A 19,450-nucleotide genomic window follows, 5' to 3' on the forward strand; every position below is an offset into this window, starting at 1 on the left:
GCTGTAATATAATGTAATATTTGCTTTAACTTTTTATACCCACACATACATACACATGCCAAGCACACGAGTTGCAGACTAGAGGCACCTGACTGTCAAGTGGTCACAGAAATAACCTTGGTTAACACTGTTTTCACAGGCAGAAAACAAGCTCTCCTGCTACTTCTAAGCTAGTGTGGTGGGGTGGAGTTGGGGGTGTGATTTTTACACATACATGTCTCTAGAAGTGTGAAAACATGGATGATCATGCAGCATTAGCAGATGAGAGGAAGGATGAGGGGATGGCTGCTACATCTGTTTATCCATTTTCTCTGTTCTTCCTCCATCCCTCCCTCCCTCCATTTCTCCCTCCCTTGCTCTCTGACAGATTCTGAACATGTGCAAAGCCCTGGCATCTGCAACTTGTTTTGTTATAGCTCTAAGCGCTGCATTAGTTTGCTATCTGTGCCACGAACTGTGTACCATCTCTTCCACCCTGGTTTAAATAATTTATCTCATCTTAGAGCATGTATTGCAAATTATGCTCGTAGTGATACCGATATCTAAGGAAGCGTAGTATGTTGGGTTGCTCAACTACCGAGCCATACACTGCACCCCAGGGTGCTTTGTACTCTGCTTCAGCCTGCAGTTAGATGCTGAAGGAAAAAAGAAACAGCTGTATTTCATGGTAAAATGGACACAGATTGTGGAGACAGATGACAGATGTAATGGAGAAGTGGTAGACAACTGTGGAGGGAAGGAAAAAATTGGAAGTTATTTTTGTTTCTGTATGTGCGCATGAAGAAATGTGTCGAGTTTTTTATCTGCGTGTGTGTGGTTGTGCACAGTTTGTGTTAGAGGTGTGTATGCATGCACACTACTGAAAAGAGACTAAATTGCTGCGATCCAAAGAGAGATAGACAGATGTTCATGTTAATGTTGACAGAATAAGAACAACCTCATGTTTATAATCGCCTCTCTCTTTCTCTTCCTCTTTCTCTTTCTCACTCTTTCTCATTTTCTTGATTTTCAGACACGGCGTATGTTCGTGTTTTTATCAGTGACGTGAATGATAACAAGCCAGCGTTTGCACAGGGATCCTATGAAGTCGATGTGGATGAAGATGCTGACGTAGGCTTTGCCATCCTCACTGTTAGTGCCAATGATGGGGACGAAGGTGGGTGGCATGGATAAAGAAATATGTATATCTGTGTGTGTGTCTATTTTTTATGTTTCTGGGAATGAGGCAATGAAAGTGCTTGATGGATAGTGTAGGAGTGATGTGGAGCTGGTACTGTAAAGCACATTGCTAAAGTGCTTCCCTTTCATTTCACTGCTTTTGTCTGACTTTTACTTTGAGGAAAAGAGTGTTTTCACTACAAAACATGTCATGAATCCATGAAAAACACAGAAATGTATGAGTTTGAATCAGCCACTGTAGAAGAACCCATTTAATGTAACCTTTTGATACAAGGCAGAGAAAGATGCTCTCAAGCGTTTAAATGTGAAATTTCATCATTTTGGGCTTCAGAACAGTTTTTTTTCCCCTTCACTTATATCAAATATTCCTTTGTGTTAAGATGTTGCACCCACTTAAATATTGAGGAGAAGCTGACTGCACCAGGTAGATGTCCTTCAAATCTTTTGACACGACTGGCGTTTTTCCGTATTTTTCCAACTTGTTATCAATGGCAAACCAGCAACATTTAACTCTCTTTAGCAAAAGTTTGTGAACATTTTGGTAAAGGTTCTGTGTGTAGGAATCAGAAATTCCTTCTCATTAGTGACACCTGTGTCCATTAAATGAGGTGTATTCAACATCCTGGTGCTCACACTCTCTCATAATCTCACTCTCTCATCTCACTCTCTTTCTCATAATTACATAAAAGATCTCTAACGTGTTTTGCAAAGCATCTGTCACTCCCAGTCACTTCTACTCGGGTAGCACAGTTTTTGTTGTGTTGTTATGTTGTTATGCTGGTCATTTGTTGACATTAGTGGGAGAGAGGCCAGGCACTCTGGAGCACACAAAAATGTCACCGCCGTTGGATTTTCGTTGAAAATCCTCCCCAGTTCCCTCACATAAAAATCAGTCCAGAGGGTGTTACAAACAACTGAGAAAGTTGGGGAAGGTCTCATTTTTTACTCTACATTACTACTCTTTCATTTATTGGCAATAAAAAAACATTAATACATTTAAACTGCTTCAGAATTCTACATATAGAACCTTTAAGGTCAGCCAATTTGATGAATGACAGTTTGTAAAATTCTATAGATATGACTTTGTGGGGCTAAAGGCACGACAGTACTTCGAGCTAAATGCTAACTTGAACCTGCTAACATGCTTACAATGACAAAGCCAACATGTTAAGCAGGTAGTGTTTACCACGCTTATCATCTTAAATTGGCATGTTTGCATGTTAACATTTGTTAATTAGTACTAATCACAAAGTACAGCTGAGACCAATGGGTGTGTCATTAGGCAGGAATACATAAACGATCATAAATGAAAGTTTTGAACCAAAAATTGTTGACCCGCTGGTAGTACATGATGAAAAGTCAGGGATCATCTAAGTCATTAGGAACATTCTGGGGGCGTCATGGATATGTGTACTAAATTTCATGGCTGTCCATCCACTGGTTCCCAAGACATTATAAGAAAAACCAAACACAGACAAGGTCAGTAAGTTTGAAATGTCATGGCGATCCATCCAATAGACCAAACGTCCAACTGACATTGTCATTCCTAGAGCCATGCTACTACTGTGGCTAAAAATAGATTTCCATTCACTCAAAGTTCATTGTATGACATATGTTTCCACGAGACTGCAGTTATAGAGAACTCAAGGACAGTGAGCCATAATGTCAGGGGAAAACCTCACTATTGTAAGAATGTATTAGGTCTAGGAGAGTCCAGTCAGTTTTTCAGAATAGAGGCAGGAGGCACTCAATTAAAATTTAAAAAATTCAGACATCAGGTAGGGCTCAGTAATTACAGTATATAGCTATATCAGTTACAAAAGCCTAACTGGTTGACCTTTCCAGTGCACCTGCCTTTAATAAAGTTCTAATTAAAAGGCCTCATTAGGATCTGAGAGCTCGCCATGATCCTTAAATACAAAGATTTAGGTCTGTGTGGTGGAATATGCCAAGACACTCAGCTGTCATGGCCAGAGGCAAATGTCAGACAAGACCATTATTACTTTGAGGAATGAAGTCTCTCACAGAGTATCTTTGAGAACTGTGGCTTACACTGTCAAAAGATATCTAAACTGGATAGGATTCTCATCAAAAAAGGTCTGGTAGTCAGAGATCAACAACAAAATCAATGAGAACTTCCCATTGTAAGTGACAGTGGTTTGCATAACAGAGAACAGAAGCAGAGAAACATACAGTAAGAACTGGGCTATTGCAAAATGGGAAAAGGTAACTTAAAAATCCAAAGAATTTCTCTTCTTAGATTATTAATAGTGTTTTGAAATCGAGGGGCAGAAAACTACCAAAACAAGCTAAGACACATATAGCCACCACCATATCGGTGGAGTATGCAGTTGTTATGGCTAATGTGACAAACAGTTGTCTACTTACTTGTAGAACATTAGCATTTATTTGGAGTCATTTTTCTTGATGCCTGACTAATGTGAGTTCGATATTCACTCTCCTTTGGTTTCAACCAACTACTGAGAGTAAAATCTGGGTCTTTTGCTGCTACCTGTTCTGCTTTCTTCACCAATTACCTTCACCAGGAATGGCTGTCAATGGGGGTAAATTTGCGCACAATAGACCAAAAAAGCTAAAACAATTAGCTAAAAGATGCTAAAAAGCTTCTGGAGCTTCATAGTTCAGTGTTAATTATCTGTTGGTTTGTCACTGTGAGTGACCCTTTTCAATTTACACTTGTTTGGTGTTCCTATCAAATGTTTGTTTTTTACACAATAATGTGTATAACTGACTGTACTGTGGTTTGTCAGTTCTGACATAGTCAGCATTATAACATTTATTTTGTTGGTCTGATTTTGGGATTGATGTTTGGAAATCCAAATTATCTATCACAGATCATGGGAAGTACAAACTGAAGAATAACTAATATTAGTATTTAAAATAAAGTTGACAGTATTTCAAATTTGGCTGTATTTAATATGGTTATGATGTAATGATAGTCTCTTTCATTGTTACACAATATATTTGGGATGGCATGACTTTGCTGTCACTCACTGCTTACAAACAGGAAGCCTAAAGGGCATAGATGATCACAAGCAACAGCCAAGGTTTCAGACTATCTAGTTTCTTTTTGTGGCCATTTTTAGAGATGATGCGATGAAAATTGGACTTGCAAATATGTCTCAGTCTTATATATAAATATTTCAATATAACATATTTCATAATTTCAGTAAATAGGGTGGGTTAGTTGTCTCCATAGATCATCATACATCTCTAGGAATATGCTATAATGCTGGATTGGCTAGGGACTTAAAGGAATAATCCATTGAAAATCTATCTTTTCTGTAGCAAATGCTCACTATTTTTTGGCCTGAGAGGTGGCTAAGACAAGTTTGTAGCTTGCATCTTCGCAGAGGAGGACAACTGTAGTCAACTTGGACTCACAGTGTTCCAGTGGAGTCCAATGGTGTCCCAGAATTTAGTCGATCTTTTTGTTCAGTACGTTCCAATTCAGCTGTCACTTTGCCACTAAACTGCTAAAACGCTACTTCCGCCTAAACATAGGAACTACGCGGAGGCGTTTGCACAATACAGTGTATTTTACAGTGTTTGAGTGCAGCCTGTGGGGGAAGAGTATTTTATACCACAAGCTACAATAATATCTATATTCTTAACAGTGCAGGCAATAGTGATACAAGTTTTGAGCGAGTACAAAAGATCTCTCTCCAAATTCCATTAATGAGGTGCATGTCTTTGCTATTAGTGACATCTGTCAGCCTTCTGTGTGTGTGTGTGTGTGTGTGTGTGTGTGTGTGTGTGTTTGTGTTTGTCTGAGTGTGTCTTTGTGCCTCTTTCTGTTTCTCCCTTTGCTCTCGTGTCTGTATACTCCAGTTTCAGTTAAGTACAGTACCTAGGGAGATGAAAAGAGTTTTTAAATTGGTACAACTGGGAATAAACATTCATTTTCCCTCCATTTGTTTGTTTGTTTTAACCGCTGTATTACTTCCTCTGTTTCTTTTGTCCTTTGGGTCTCAACAGTTTTCTAAATACTTAAGAGATTGAGACAGCTGAAAAAAAAAGAGAATGATAGAGAGAGAAAAGAGAGGATGCAATTGCATAAATCCCCTAATGTCTCATTTAAAATGCCAACAAACAGACGGTACAAAACGATCTGGATTAGAGCATTCTCCTCTCTCCTTCCTTGACTTTCATCTCGCTAATAAGCTGTGAATCTCCCCTCGTCTTCAGAGGTTTCTCCTATCCCTTTCATATTAACACAAGGGGTGGTGGATGCAACAGTGATTGAGATGCAGACCTTAGCTTTACCAGTAATTGCATTGAGGGGGAACATTTTGTTGATCAGCATCTAATAGACTTTATTAAAAATGCTTTGCAGAGCTAACAAAAATAAGATTATTAAGTGAGGTAGGGTAGAATTCTGGAGATGAGGGGAGGGTGGACTTAACAGCAGTATGATTTGAGAGTGCATGTAACAATAAAGTATCAATTATTCAATGACAAATTTACTACATTGCTGTTGTTTTGAAGCATTCAGGTAATTTTTCTGACTATTGGGGGACAGAGTAAAGCACTTTACTGCATTTGGTCCTAAAAGCATAAGATTTGATTGAGCAGTAAACCATATAAAGAGTACTTACATTAATCTCTGCATATCTCTGTGTCAATATAAATGCCACTGAATTTAATTCTGTCTGCATTCCTCTGCTAGCAAGTAAGTAAATATACCTTAACTGTGGCATCTGTAGCTGCAGTTAACTGTCATAATCACTCGTATGGGTTTTATTCTCGGCTGCATAATAGGATTTCGTCAGGACTTTTAAACACAACCTGTCAATGTTTTTCTTATAATAGAAAGGCTCTCTTGATCCTCACTTCAAAAGTGAGCTGAGTGTTGTTTAGGCGAGTAAAACAAATGGAAATGTGATGATTACATGCATCACTACACAGGAACTTATACAGGCACCCACCGTGAACACCCATGGCGGTGTACTATGGACACTATTGATGGTGTCCATGGGTGTCTGCTGTTAAATCCTATTCACTATTAAGCACTGTGATGTCAACTGGAGACTGGCAATTACATATTTTAGTCTGAGCTATCAATTGTCTCTCAAGGGCCACTGTGACATAGAAAGTTAATACATAACATCAATAACAATCATGATAATAATAATTAAATGGGTTGCCCATCCCAGTATCAGAGAGGATAGGCTACACTGAAACTGCCCTGTATATTAATTTGTAGTAGGGGGAGCATGATATTTTGATATTCTTTTCTTTTTTCTCTTGAAGACCTGGAATAGATGTGAACCCTCCATTCAGTACTGCGCTCAGGTTTCTGGCTTTGCATCAATCCTACACCCCAAGATCCATTTAATACCATTATTATCAGCTTTTGTTGGCTAAAAAGGCATAATTGCTACAATTTTGAATGGCACTGTTCAAAACCAGTACACACAGCACACACATTAGGTTTAGCATTTCTGGTACAATTAAGGCCACATTACTCAAGAGGTGTTACTTTTGCTTACTTTGAAAGAAAACATAATTGTCTTAGACAAATAATCTAAATGCTTTCAAAATTTGTATTTAATTTTAATAAAATTTCTTGGTAAAATGTGTGATTTCAGAGTCAAAAATGTTACAAATTTGTTGCAAGTACAATGATCTTTTTCATGGATGTTCCTGTGAAACGTTAGTCACATATATCAGATTCTTGGGCATTCCTGTTACTCTGAGGACCAGTGGAACCCTGGAAGACAATCCTTACTGTAGTAAATAAAAGTACATACCTTTTATTTTTGTTGTGTGTTTTGAACCTGGTATATCTTATGATATTTAAAAAATAAATGATTGTTACCTCTTGTAAAAGGTGTTGTTTCAGGCATTTCAATAGAAAAGTTTGATTAAAGTATCAGCTCTTAAAGTAGTGTCTGTGTCTGGTCTTCAACCACTTAGATTAATTTATGACATTTTGTCTTTTCTATTCACGTAACATAACCAGGGATTAATGTTTCTTCAAACCTGATAGACATCCATTGTAATACAAGTTGTTCAACAGGTCTTAGAGCTGTTCTGCAATTAGTACTTGTACATGGCTATAAAGCATCTGACTTTTAAGTTTTCATAGATTTCTTTTTATGAAGGTGCTGCTCTCATGCAGCAGGTATAGTACTGTAATTGCCTTTGTTAGAGCAGAGGCTGTCTGTTGTTTAAAGACTCATAACAATCAGATCACTCCAAATACTTGTTATCTGATTCCACTCCAGCAGCTAAAGCAGACCAATGCTATCCATCTTAGTTAAGGGTGACAGATTGGTTGATTGACAGAAAAAGACAGCCTTGGATTAGGTGGGGACCTCAAATCCATGGGGGATCAAGCTATCACCAAATCTCTTTTATGGTACAAATACAAGAGAATCTATGCCTCCACCGCAGCTCCAACAAGACTTACTTACTATACTCAGCTTTGTCAGTAACTAAGTTTCATTTATACAAACTGTCATTCTTCATTCAACCTCCATCTTCTCCTGATCTGCAGGTGGGAACGCTAAGCTGCGCTACCAGATCACATCAGGGAACACGGGAGGGGTGTTTGATGTGGAACCGGAGGTGGGCACTATCTTTATCGCCCAGCCTCTGGACTATGAGCAGAACAAAAGGTAGGAACACACTCCAGGGAAGAATCCTTTGAACCACAAAAAATGTCTTTTTCACACTTCTTTGACTCATGTAAATGCTTGTCAAAGGCATTTGCTGGAAATATATGGTGTTATTTTCCTTGTTTACTTCTTTTCCTGGCACTGTATTATAGCTTTAAACTCCAGCTGTACTTCAACCAATTATACCTCCATAGTTGTAATGTTTAAGTAACTGGCTTACCAAAGCCTGATGCTAATGTTTGAATCTAAACTGTTGCTTTTTTTCAAAAGCCCTTGACGAAGCTAAGTCTTTTTTCCCAGGTACAAGCTTCATGTCCTTGCTTCAGATGGGAAGTGGGAGGATTACTCAACAGTGACAGTAAACGTGGTCAACAAGAATGACGAGGCTCCAGTGTTTACTGTTAACGAGTACTACGGCAGCGTAACAGAGGAGCTAGATGGCTCGCCTGTGTTTGTGTTACAGGTACACCCTAGTCACTATTCAGCTGTATAATAGAGCTTGTGAGTGTTTACTGCAATAATCTGTTTACTTAGCATATAAATTGTGTAATCACATGCAAATGACCTCTTCCCCAAACAGCTATGGTCCAAACAAAGCTTAGCTACTATAACTACATACAAAGGGCCTGTCAAGTTATGGAATCTTCCACATGCATAAACATTGTTCGTGGGTATAGTCTGCATAGAAAAAATTTGGAGGGTTCGGTCTTTATTTAGCCTTTCCTAAACCAAAAGCACAAGAGCAAAAGTGTAAGGAATGGTTAGTGTGTTTATCTGCTCTAATGTGAGCTGCATTGTAAGCATGTCTAGCTTACTACCTAGTATACACTAACACAGCATTACTTCAAGGCCAAGGAATATTTCATATTATAATATTTTGTGTAAAAAAACTCTTCAGGATAGCACATCCACTGTAAAGTATTTTCCGTCTGTGTGGAAGCTGTCTTGGATACTACTTAGCATCTCTGTCCTTCTCTTTATTGATTTGGGAAAGTTTACACTCCAGCAACTCTGTCAAAACCTGTTATCTGAGATATCATTACCTTCACTAAACACATTGCTTAGTCCTCATCCTAAAAGCCTTTTCTTTTGTGACAGTAAAAATGAAAAATACTATTTGAAAATGCGAAAAAGCATAAATCTAACTGTCTGGCTTGTCCAAGAATGCAAGCTAAGCAGAAAAACAGGGTTGTGTTAGAATGAAATAATAATCCACTAATAAAATAATCCTAACTTAAGACATCAAGCTATACATTTCAGTAAACTGTCTTATTGCATATTTGTGACTGTATCTGCCTCACTAGTGTGTTTGCATGAGTCAGTTTTTGCTATAAAGTGAGGTGCAGTTTTAGAAACATTAATTTTGCTAAACACGTCTCGTGTCTTGATTTGAAAAACACTTCACATGCATTTCATTTATTTATTATTATTAATTATTAAAGTCTTTACTGCTGCCTTAAGTCAAAATCAATCCCCTAAAACTTTCAAGGAAGTTTAAAAGGCAGAAGTTGTGTCTCAGAGACATTTAATTGAGATAGAAGTCAACATTACTTAGTTCTGTCCTTAGATCTGTCTTTAGATTTTATTTTCTAAAATTGATTTTAGTCTTTATCTAGTAATTACTGTGTAGCCATTCCTGGATATGGTCCATAGCGAGATCAGTCAGGCTTTAACCCTGAAGCTATGCATTTAACAAGTAATCAATCTGGTAAATAGAGCAGACATTGTATTTCATATGTGTGAAGATCATTAACTTGTATAAATTGTCACAATTGTGAAATAAAATCACACTTAGTTTTGAATATTATATACAGTACCAATCAAAAGTTTGGACACACTTTCTGATTCAAGTGAATGGGAAGGTGTGTCCAAACTTTTGACTGGCACTGTATATATACCATATATATATATTGACCATATAGTTATAGAACACCTGGTGCTTTCTTCTCTCTCTACATTTCTTACTCTTTTAAAGGAAGACAAGTCAATTTTGGCTCTACATCACATTGCAATTACCTTGCTAAATTAAAACATCTTTGGCCTGCCCGGGGTGTAATTGCTGCTGATGTGTTGAGGATGAGTGAGAAAGAGCAGACAGAAAAGAGGCAGGAGAAGTGGGGCCTTGGGTGGAGGAGGTTGAATCTCTGCCAGGTTTACCTACGGGAGAGTTTGTAACTGCACGGAGCAGTTGTGAAGTGCTTCCAGTCAAGACATCACTCCAAGTCAGCAGCATTTCAATGATTAAACATAGTAAAATAAGCTATATTACACTCTCATCACCCTTTCTGTCTCGCCGTGTCTTTGATATTGTAGGTAACAGCATCTGACCCAGATAAGGATGCGGATCAGGAGGCCCTGCGTTACTCTCTCCATGGCCAGGGTGCAGAGAGTGAATTTGTAATTGATGAGGTCACAGGCAAGATCTATGCCCAGCGGACCCTGGATCGTGAGGAGCGTGCCGTGTGGCGTTTCGTCGTCCTGGCCACAGACGAGGGCGGTGAAGGTCTGACGGGCTTCACAGACGTCATCATCAATGTATGGGACATCAATGACAATGCACCCATATTTACCTGTGCCCCCAGTTGTCATGGAGACGTGGCAGAAAACTCAGTAGTGGGGACATCTGTGATGGAGATGACAGCCACTGACCTGGATGACTCAGCTGTGGGGCAGAACGCTGTGCTCTCATACAGGATTGTGGGTAGTGTGGATGCTACCAAAATCGACCTGGGAGGAGTGCCCATCTTCTCAGAAATGTTCACTATCAACCCCACCACAGGGACCATCACTGTAGCCATGAGTGCACTGGACCGAGAGCAGGTTGAATCCTACCTCCTGGTCGTGGAGGCCAGAGATGGTGGAGGGATGACAGGAACTGGAACTGCGACCATTCAAATCAAGGATGTGAACGACCATGCTCCAAGATTCACTGATCACCCATGTATGGCAAGGATCTCTGAAAATGCAGAGCCCAATGCAGAGGTGGGTTAGTTCAGGCTTCATGGTTGCATTAACTTATTCAGAGAAATCATATTCTCTTATTTATTTTAAATGACCTCTGCAAGGACATTTAAAAGTGGATGATGATATACTTAAGCATCCAGAGTTGTAACTAAAAAGCTGAGCAAAGTTGAAGCCTAAACTAGTATGTATTACCATGTAGACTGAACAATCACTGGCACATGTGGGGCTCTAAATATGATGAAATTCTTCTGACCTTGGATTGCACTTTGCCATTTATTTTGCTAGTTTCTTGCCCAGTACGGGACATATTGCAGCACACACAAATGAAAAACAAAACAAACAAATCAATGCAACTCTGGTTTGTCTTAAAGATTATAGATTACAAATGGATGCTCCGCTAAGTGATAATTTTTCACTTTTTTATTATAATGTTCAAGTGTCCTAGTACTGCTGGTCCCAGTGAACATCAACACCTGACTCCACTGCTCTTTGCAGGCTCAAGCTTACAGTTTTAGCTCTGCAAGCCACTGACTGTTAGTGGATGGCAACATCATGGCAAACAGCCCAAGCAAACTAGTGACTGATGAATCTGTCAAGCTGCAATAACCCAGATATTTTTTTGAGAGTGTAAAGTACAAACCAGGATTTAACAGCAGTAAAATTTAATGGAAGGTACATTCATCAGGTATTTAGTCAGTACTCCAGTTCTGTTGCTCTGTGTCCGCTGGGTGTGTAACTTAGCTATTGTTTGCTAGCCATTACAACTTGTTAAGCCATTAGTATCTCAGAAAAAAAGAAAAAAAAAGTTAAAAATGGAAGTGCACCTTTAAAAAGTAACATCATCTGCTTTTGGCAACATATTAGTGGTACTTTATTTGCAGCTTCTGAACGACAATTTGTCTATTTTTAAGATATTTAGAAAATTTTAAATTTTTGTTCAAACTGTACCAGAATATTGTCTCAGCACAACCTTCCCTGTAAGACGGAGCCAATATTCTGTGTTCACATGATGATCACATGACTTCTTGTTCTAAGGTCCTGGAGCTCGCTGCAGAGGACAGAGACACTGGAGAAAATGCCCAGCTGACCTTTAGTGTTGTGGCTGGAGACCAAGAACAGAAGTTCTACATGGTCAGTCACAAGCAGGAGCAGCGAGGCACACTGAGACTTAAGAAACGTTTGGACTATGAACGACACAGCGAGCAGAGGTTCAACCTCACACTGAAGGTATATAAAAACTGTTCCAAAGCTCCCTTCGACCGCATGGCTTCCAACTTCTGAAGATGACTTTGATTAAACTTCGGTATCCTTTTCTCTCTGTAATTCATGGAGCTTTAATTTCACTTCTGTGTAAAGGGAACTCTCAGTGAAGGGTATGCAGCATGTGTGAAGGGGATATAGAGTCAAGACTGTCAGAAGCTAGAAGATGAATGGTGCTGTGGTGCCTGATGTGAAAGTGCAAAAAATATAAAACTGATTTTGATAGACATCTAAACTTTGGGTACAGTCACATACAGCATTCCAGTAAGTTTCTAGCATTTTTGAAACTGATGAAAACAAATGGAAAGGGTTTGTGGTTTGAATCTTCATAAGCAATGATCTCAAAGTTATTAGTTTTTTCTTTAGTGCTCACAAATGCCTCAAATGTAGTAAAACCAATGTGTCAGCCCCTTTGTCAAAAGCTAAGATTAAGAATTTCAAGGTGAAGAGAATACCATAAAGCCCATCAAATAGAAACTGTCATTTTAAAGATCCACAAGGCAGCTTTTCATATTGGTGGCAGTGAGAGTTAGTTGATGGAAAATAACTTTAAATTCTATAAGGCGGTATATACACATGTGGCTGGTCTGATATTGCTTTATACTAAGGTATACGAAATATACATGATATACATGACATCACAACTGAGTTTTGGCAAATACGATTCATCTGTGGCATGACAATTATTGCAGGGTGCCTCAGAATCATAGCAGCCTGCAATTCTGGCTGAAAAGATGCATGTCTTTACATTTCAATCTTGCCTATACTGCACTTGTAAGCCTTGTCAGACTGTATTTGGTTCTTGTTGCAGGTTGAAGACTTGGACTTCTCCAGCCTCCTGCACTGTATGGTGGAGGTGGAGGATTATAATGACCATGCTCCCGTCTTCATTCCACACTTTCTATCCCTTGCCCCGCTGCCTGAGGACATCACCGTGGGAACCAGTGTGGCACATTTGGTGGCCAGTGACTCTGATTCAGGCCAGAACCGTGACATCACGTATAGCTTGTTAGAGGATTCAGATCCTGAGGGTCTGTTCACCATCGACCAGTCTGGCGTACTCTCTGTGGCCCAGCCTCTGGATCGGGAAAGGATACCCCAGCATCACCTGGTGGTCATAGCAACCGATCATGGGGTCCCACCTCTAACAGGGAGTGCCACAGTCCAGCTGCCTCTCTTGGACGTGAATGATAATGGACCAGAGTTTGAAGCTGCATACTCCCCAATCGTCTTTGAGAATGTGGCTGGACCACAGGTAGGGTTTGATCTCAAGTTAACATGTATCATGCTGATAAAATGATATGACTTGTTGGAAAGAGGGTAAAGAAGAAGCAAAGGAGTTGTATCATTCATTAGTTGAAAATGATACTGTGCAGATGCAAAGAATGACTTAATTAAATAACTGATCAATTGTGGTATGGATGAAAAAATCTAATCAAAAACCTCATGCTCCCCCTCTGTGTTTAGGTAGTAAGGTTGAACCAAACATCAACCCTCCTCCGGGCTGTGGACCAGGACTCCCCAGAAAATGGACCACCTTTCCATTTCACCGTCTCCTCTGAATATCGCCATAGCAATGATTTCTACCTCCAAGACAACCTAAATGGCACAGCAACACTGACAGCTTTGAGGACATTTGACCGCGAACGCCAAAAAGAGTTTCTTATTCCTATTATAATGAGTGACAGTGGCCGACCAGCTAAAACTGTGACCAGCACCTTGACAGTAACCATTGGCGACCAAAATGACCATGCACATGTAGCGGGGGAGAAGAAGATTTTCATCAACAGTCACCGAGGTGAGAAGGTCGTCATTGTCTTTAGGATGTAGTGTTCAGACACAGATAAATGCAATTAATATAGCTCTTAACTATAGGCACATGAATCTTACCAATACAGACAGTCAGTGTCATTATTTACTGTTTTCAAGCACAACTTTGCTCCTGAAGGTAGTTTTCTGTCTCTGTAAATAAGTAATACACAGACACAACCAAGATGATGCTCATACTGCCAGCAAATTAAATCCTAATCAGTATGCAGTAATTAACACACACATACACACGGACCATTTTTATTGTGTTTTTCACCTCTGCCTCAGCCCCCTCATATTCATCACCTAATCATTGTCCGCATGATCACTGTCTAGTCACAATGACTCCCGTGATGCTATTTGAATGGTCACAAAGGCAAGCCATCGCATTGACATTCAATTAATGACAGCTATAATGTTTATTCTTCCGCAGTCCACTGCATGTTTGGCAACAGGCTCAAGAACAAAACGCACACTAGAGTATCTGGGTTCAGGCCACAGAGAATTTCAGCAGTTCATTCAAATTTTGTGTCACAAAATTAATTTTCCAAATCTACAAGATGAACATTCCTTCAGCATCCCAAATAATAAAGGGTCTTGTTACTTCTCTGCTGTTTGTGGCAAAACATAATTTGTTTGTATACTTACACCTGAATTAAATGAAAAATAGCCCAGTATTATCAGTATTTGTCATTGAAAGCCACAAATTCTAACAAGTTGTTTCAGAGAACTTATTCCTCAGAAGTTCCTGGTTAAAATCCAACATGTCAAGGTCTGCCTTTAAAATTTCAAGGGTACCCTCAGAATAATTCCCACATGGTTCAGAGTGAGAAGCCGAAGGAGAGAGAGTGATGGCAATAACAGTCTTTCTATATGATTATAATTATTGTGCATTCACACAGCATTTTCTGTTATGCATTTCCTTCTCCGTATGTCAACCACCTGCAATGTCACTTCTCCTTGTTTCTGCTGAAAGGAAATGGAATGAAGCCTAAGACATGTACATTCAGGAATTTCATTTTTTACATATATTATTCTTTGTTGTGCTTGTGCTTTTTCTGTGTTTGAGATATATTGCTTTGATTTTCAAGGTTCTTTCCTTGACACATGATGTTACATGCATAACACGTGCAGCACCCACTTCAATACATGGAGATACGCATGCAGAGAAACAGTAGTCGCAGCCTGAAACTTTTCTTGAGTATGTGGAATATCAGTGGAGAGCAATTCTTTTGCTTTCAGATATTTTCCAAGATGTGCTGTACTGCTGTATCAATCACACACTGTACACATGAAATGACATTTAACTCTGTGTTTGTTAAACTGTTAAACTAATATTTTTTCTCATTAGGACGTATGCCAACCACAGTGCTTGGAAAGGTCTACTCTCCTGACCCTGATGACTGGGACAACAAGACATATGTCTTTGAAGGTCATGTGCCAAGGTAAACAGTGCAGCTCCTCATGAACCAGTCATGCTGGATTCCTCACCTTTTAGAGTTTGGGCACAGTCGAAGATCTTTAAAGCTGCAAGATTTGTATTTGAAAAATACAACAATTTTGTCAGCCTACAACACAAACTTAGACTAAAGTTATCTGTGCATATTGATTCACCAAGATTACTCAAATTGGTGTGTATGCATCAGTATTTTCTTATTAAAACTAATCAATTTGTGTCCTCAACAATGGACAGTGAGTGCCAGTAATTGCTAAATATCTGCCCTTTCCAAGAGACATCCAGCATCCTGATGATAGTCAAATCCTATGATTTTTGGCTCCATAAACTAGATGAGTCTTTTGTTTGTGAGTTTGTCAGTGAAGCTGTATTTCTATTATTGTAGGGTTTCAGTGTATTTCAGATGAGCAAACAACTGCAGTCAATGTGTAATTTTTATTTAAAGAAATGTTGTTTCCACTCATTTTCCAGACAGACTCACTAAGCACAGTAGGTGGTAGAGAAAACAGGAGGCACTATGATAGAAGTCAATAAAATACTTTTTATGTTTTGGTTGTTTGCACTCATGAAAGATCATGCTCAAGATTATCCAAAAGTGAACATTACTATCTCACATGTCTCTGTAGGTTGTGTTGGCCAAAAACATATCTTACACATATCTTTCATGTCCTGAACCAGCACTTAAAAGTCAATCTTGCAACACACTGTGTCTATATCATATGATGTGTTGCTGTGATTGATTGAGACATCAAAATAATGCGAAAAAACAGCACCCCTGAGTGAAATATCTCTCACGAAGAGGGTGGCTGATATTTTTTGCACTGTGATCAATACTCAAGACTTATCTGGAAGGCTATTATTGAAGTCCCTCAGACTTTACAGGATTCAAACTGTTGCCATTTTCTGACTATTTTGCTGGCTCCCAATTCCCTTTTTATTTTTTTGCATGAATTCAGTGTGATTTGATGAAAGTGGGCCTATTTTCTCCTCTGCAATGTGATCAGCACTCAGTAACCAAGCTGCCTCCCTGGTTATATTGATTAAGCTGGAACCTCCTTCACGAAACAGCCTCATTAAATCAGCCTAATTCTGTAATGTGTCCACACACCTCCACCTGCTGTTTTACATCTCATCTGTCAAAACTATTATATCCATTCCAATCCCATCTTCCTTTCCTAATTCCTGTCCTATTTCTTTGTTCTTTCCTCTTTGTTTATCTCTGTCTATCCCCCTTTTGTTCTTCCTTAAGTGATTTGTTTTATTTTGTTTTTGACATATTTTTATATTGGCTCTCTTTTTCCTTTTTTTCTTTTCCCATTTTTTTTTATCCTTTTACATTTTTCTCCATTATCTCTCCATCTTGTCTATTCTTTCTCCTCAGGTTGATTCCTTATTTCCTCATTCCCTTGCCTCCTTATCTTGTTCTTCCCTCCATGTTGATGTGTTTGTGAGAAGTTATTGGAAATCCTATGGCTGAAGTTTTTGGTTTGTCTCTGAAAATGCTTCCCTTGAGACTTTCCTCTGCTAAACGTGACGATGAGCAGATACATTTTTCACTTTTACACACACACACACGCACACACATACACACACGGACACACAATTCCCCAAAAATCACATAAAGCGAAACTCCAGCATCCCACGACACCTTAGTCTTCATCTCCCAAAGTGAGCTGAAGTCGAAATGACAAACTTTTCTCACTTCTCTCTCAAAGTTAAAGTTCAGCCCACATGGAGGACTGGGTGTAATATGAGGCATTAACCTTTCATGACAGCTCTCATCTCTTGGTGTTTCAAACCTAAGTTGAGTTCAGAACACATTGTTTCATCACTGTGGTACGGGCTTTTCACAAAACAGAGCCTGTCATAGCTCATTCTGGTCTGCTTTATACATTTTCATTTTAGTGCAGCAAATCAACCAAAGTAGTGTATATTGTAGTCATTCCATTTTAGGTAATTGGATCACATGTCTGTATTGTATATTTACTAAGTTAAATTGGTTAAATAAACTGTGCTGAAAGGAAATTCAGTGCATCCTGTAGAATAGTTTTATTCCAAGTGTCCTACTACAACTGGAATAAACATTTGACATAAATGTCTATAAAAGCAGGCTTCAGCAAGTTGGGAAGGACCAAGTGGTAACAACTGTATTTTAGTATTGGTGGTTCTGCTAAAGATTTAAAAGTGTCTTTCAGTGATGTGAAACATGGAGTTAAGTACCAGACCGAAGATGTAATCTACACACAACAGCATGTGCTGTAAAATGAGCTAATGTGGCCCTTGGCTCTACAAGTGGTTTGATTTGATTTGCCAAGGTTCTGCCTTGGATTTCCTCTCTAATTAAACTTGAATGAGCTCATTTACTGTACAAGGAGAGCATGGAGACAAGGACCAAGTGAAATTGCTTCCTCGCGTCCTTGTGCCTATTAGTCAGTCTCATTTTTCCCTTGCCTTCCCTCTCCCTAATGCATCGTCGCTGCTCACTTTCTATTATTGTCCCAGAGGGCAATTGGTTTACAGCAGAAAATAGAGTAAACACTAAAACTCAGAGTAAAAGCCATTGCTGAGGGGGATGAAGGAGTATTTGTAACAGTTTGTCTTCAGCTTGGACAGCTGAACTGTGTCCTGCAGGCAACCAGATGAGGAAAGGGTGTTGAGGCTTAGTTGTATGTTGAGCCTTCATATCACATAACTCACACAGACACTGTAGCTTCACTCTATCATACATACCATGACTGATAAAATTGTACAGCGCATCCAGTAATTTTTTTAAAATAAATGTTGGATACACCTCTATGTATAAAGGTATACATATTGTACCTCATCTTGAAGAAAAACCTAAATTATGCAATTAAAATATTGGCTCATCTGTTGGGGCATGAAATCTGTTGTGAAAAACAGTTTTGGTACATTTCAAAATGGTTAACATGCATTTTTCATGAAATACATAATTTGTCATAGAGTTTGACAAAGCAAAGTTTTCTGGCATTCACATGCTGCTCATTTGTATTCAGATGGCACTTGGAGGCCAGTAGGCTCTAAGTGTGGAAGCAGATAATGATCCAGTGCTGTATTTAGCAACCCTGTCGCTACACAAGCACATCACTTGGACAGTTCTGCAAAATCCAAGATTACCTTCAATGACCACATTGTTTTATGTCCAATACCAGACTTTTTAAAATTCTTGCTTTTTACAGTATCTGAGCATGGCAACTACAGAATGGTTAAAGTTAGGGAAAGACTGTGGTTATGGTAAATAAACTGTGGTTATGTGTGTGGTTATGTGGATAAGTATGGTTAGGGTTAGACAACTAACAGTTGGTTATGGTGATCATCCATTAGCCCGACCTCCCGACCTCCACACTCTTACTTTATGCCCTGGGCCCACCGGTGTGGAATTATCCAATATGGATGTAATGCCAATGGGTACTGGGCTAAGGTTAAATGATGATTATATCATAATCCCAGTTCTATGAATACAGTTGGAGCCTTCAAACAGGGCTTTATGGGTTTCACCTCTCATCCTAGCAGAGCCACATACTACACATTTGAATAGTGCAAGGTCAGCCAGCTAACCTTCAATGAGCCAACCAATATTAGTCCCACATGTACCAATCCCTGCATTTTCAGATCAGCTCCTAGTGGGTAGTGGAATGGAGGCCTCCACCATAGAACATTGTTCAGTTTTACATAGAGCCCTGTTAGAGGGCTTCACCTGCATTCCCTGCTGTAACACCAACACTGGACACCAGAGCTAAAGGTGAAGTGAGTTCCAACCTGAGAGGAGCAAGAAATATATATTGTCTAATGGTTGACTGTGCACTTATAGACAATAAGTGTGCAGTCTAAAGAGGCATTTCCTTTCATTTAGCTGGTTACCATGCCAACCTTTGATGGAAACTGAAATAACTGGTCTCTGCAGACTCACTGAGATGTCGGTAATAGCCTAATGACTAATCAGTACCATGCCAGGGGTCAGTTCTATAGATTCAGTAGCTTGACCCTCTCAGGCTCCAAGTGGTTAGTAAATAGCTCAGAGTGGCCCACACAGCTATCTTTTGCCTGTAGTGAAATGGGATGTTGGCAAAACCACCAGCCAATCTTAAAGCCTGGTTGCATTATGATCCAGCCTGCTGGA

General features: G+C 39.3%; 1 protein-coding gene across 1 annotated transcript in view; it reads left to right on the forward strand.

Annotated features, from left to right (window-relative positions):
• The window catches only part of LOC137187452 (neural-cadherin-like), a 265,262-nt gene that overhangs the window by 100,603 nt on the left and 145,209 nt on the right, over nt 1–19,450 (forward strand). Inside the window, exons 15-22 of the mRNA XM_067596339.1 lie at nt 1,013–1,156; nt 7,703–7,823; nt 8,124–8,286; nt 10,137–10,805; nt 11,823–12,014; nt 12,859–13,302; nt 13,515–13,845; nt 15,208–15,301. Of these exons, the coding sequence (XP_067452440.1) occupies nt 1,013–1,156; nt 7,703–7,823; nt 8,124–8,286; nt 10,137–10,805; nt 11,823–12,014; nt 12,859–13,302; nt 13,515–13,845; nt 15,208–15,301 (2,158 nt within the window). The remainder of the gene's footprint in view (nt 1–1,012; nt 1,157–7,702; nt 7,824–8,123; nt 8,287–10,136; nt 10,806–11,822; nt 12,015–12,858; nt 13,303–13,514; nt 13,846–15,207; nt 15,302–19,450) is intronic.

This window comes from Thunnus thynnus, chromosome 1 (assembly GCF_963924715.1).
Source record: "Thunnus thynnus chromosome 1, fThuThy2.1, whole genome shotgun sequence".
Taxonomy (NCBI): Eukaryota; Metazoa; Chordata; class Actinopteri; order Scombriformes; family Scombridae; genus Thunnus; species Thunnus thynnus.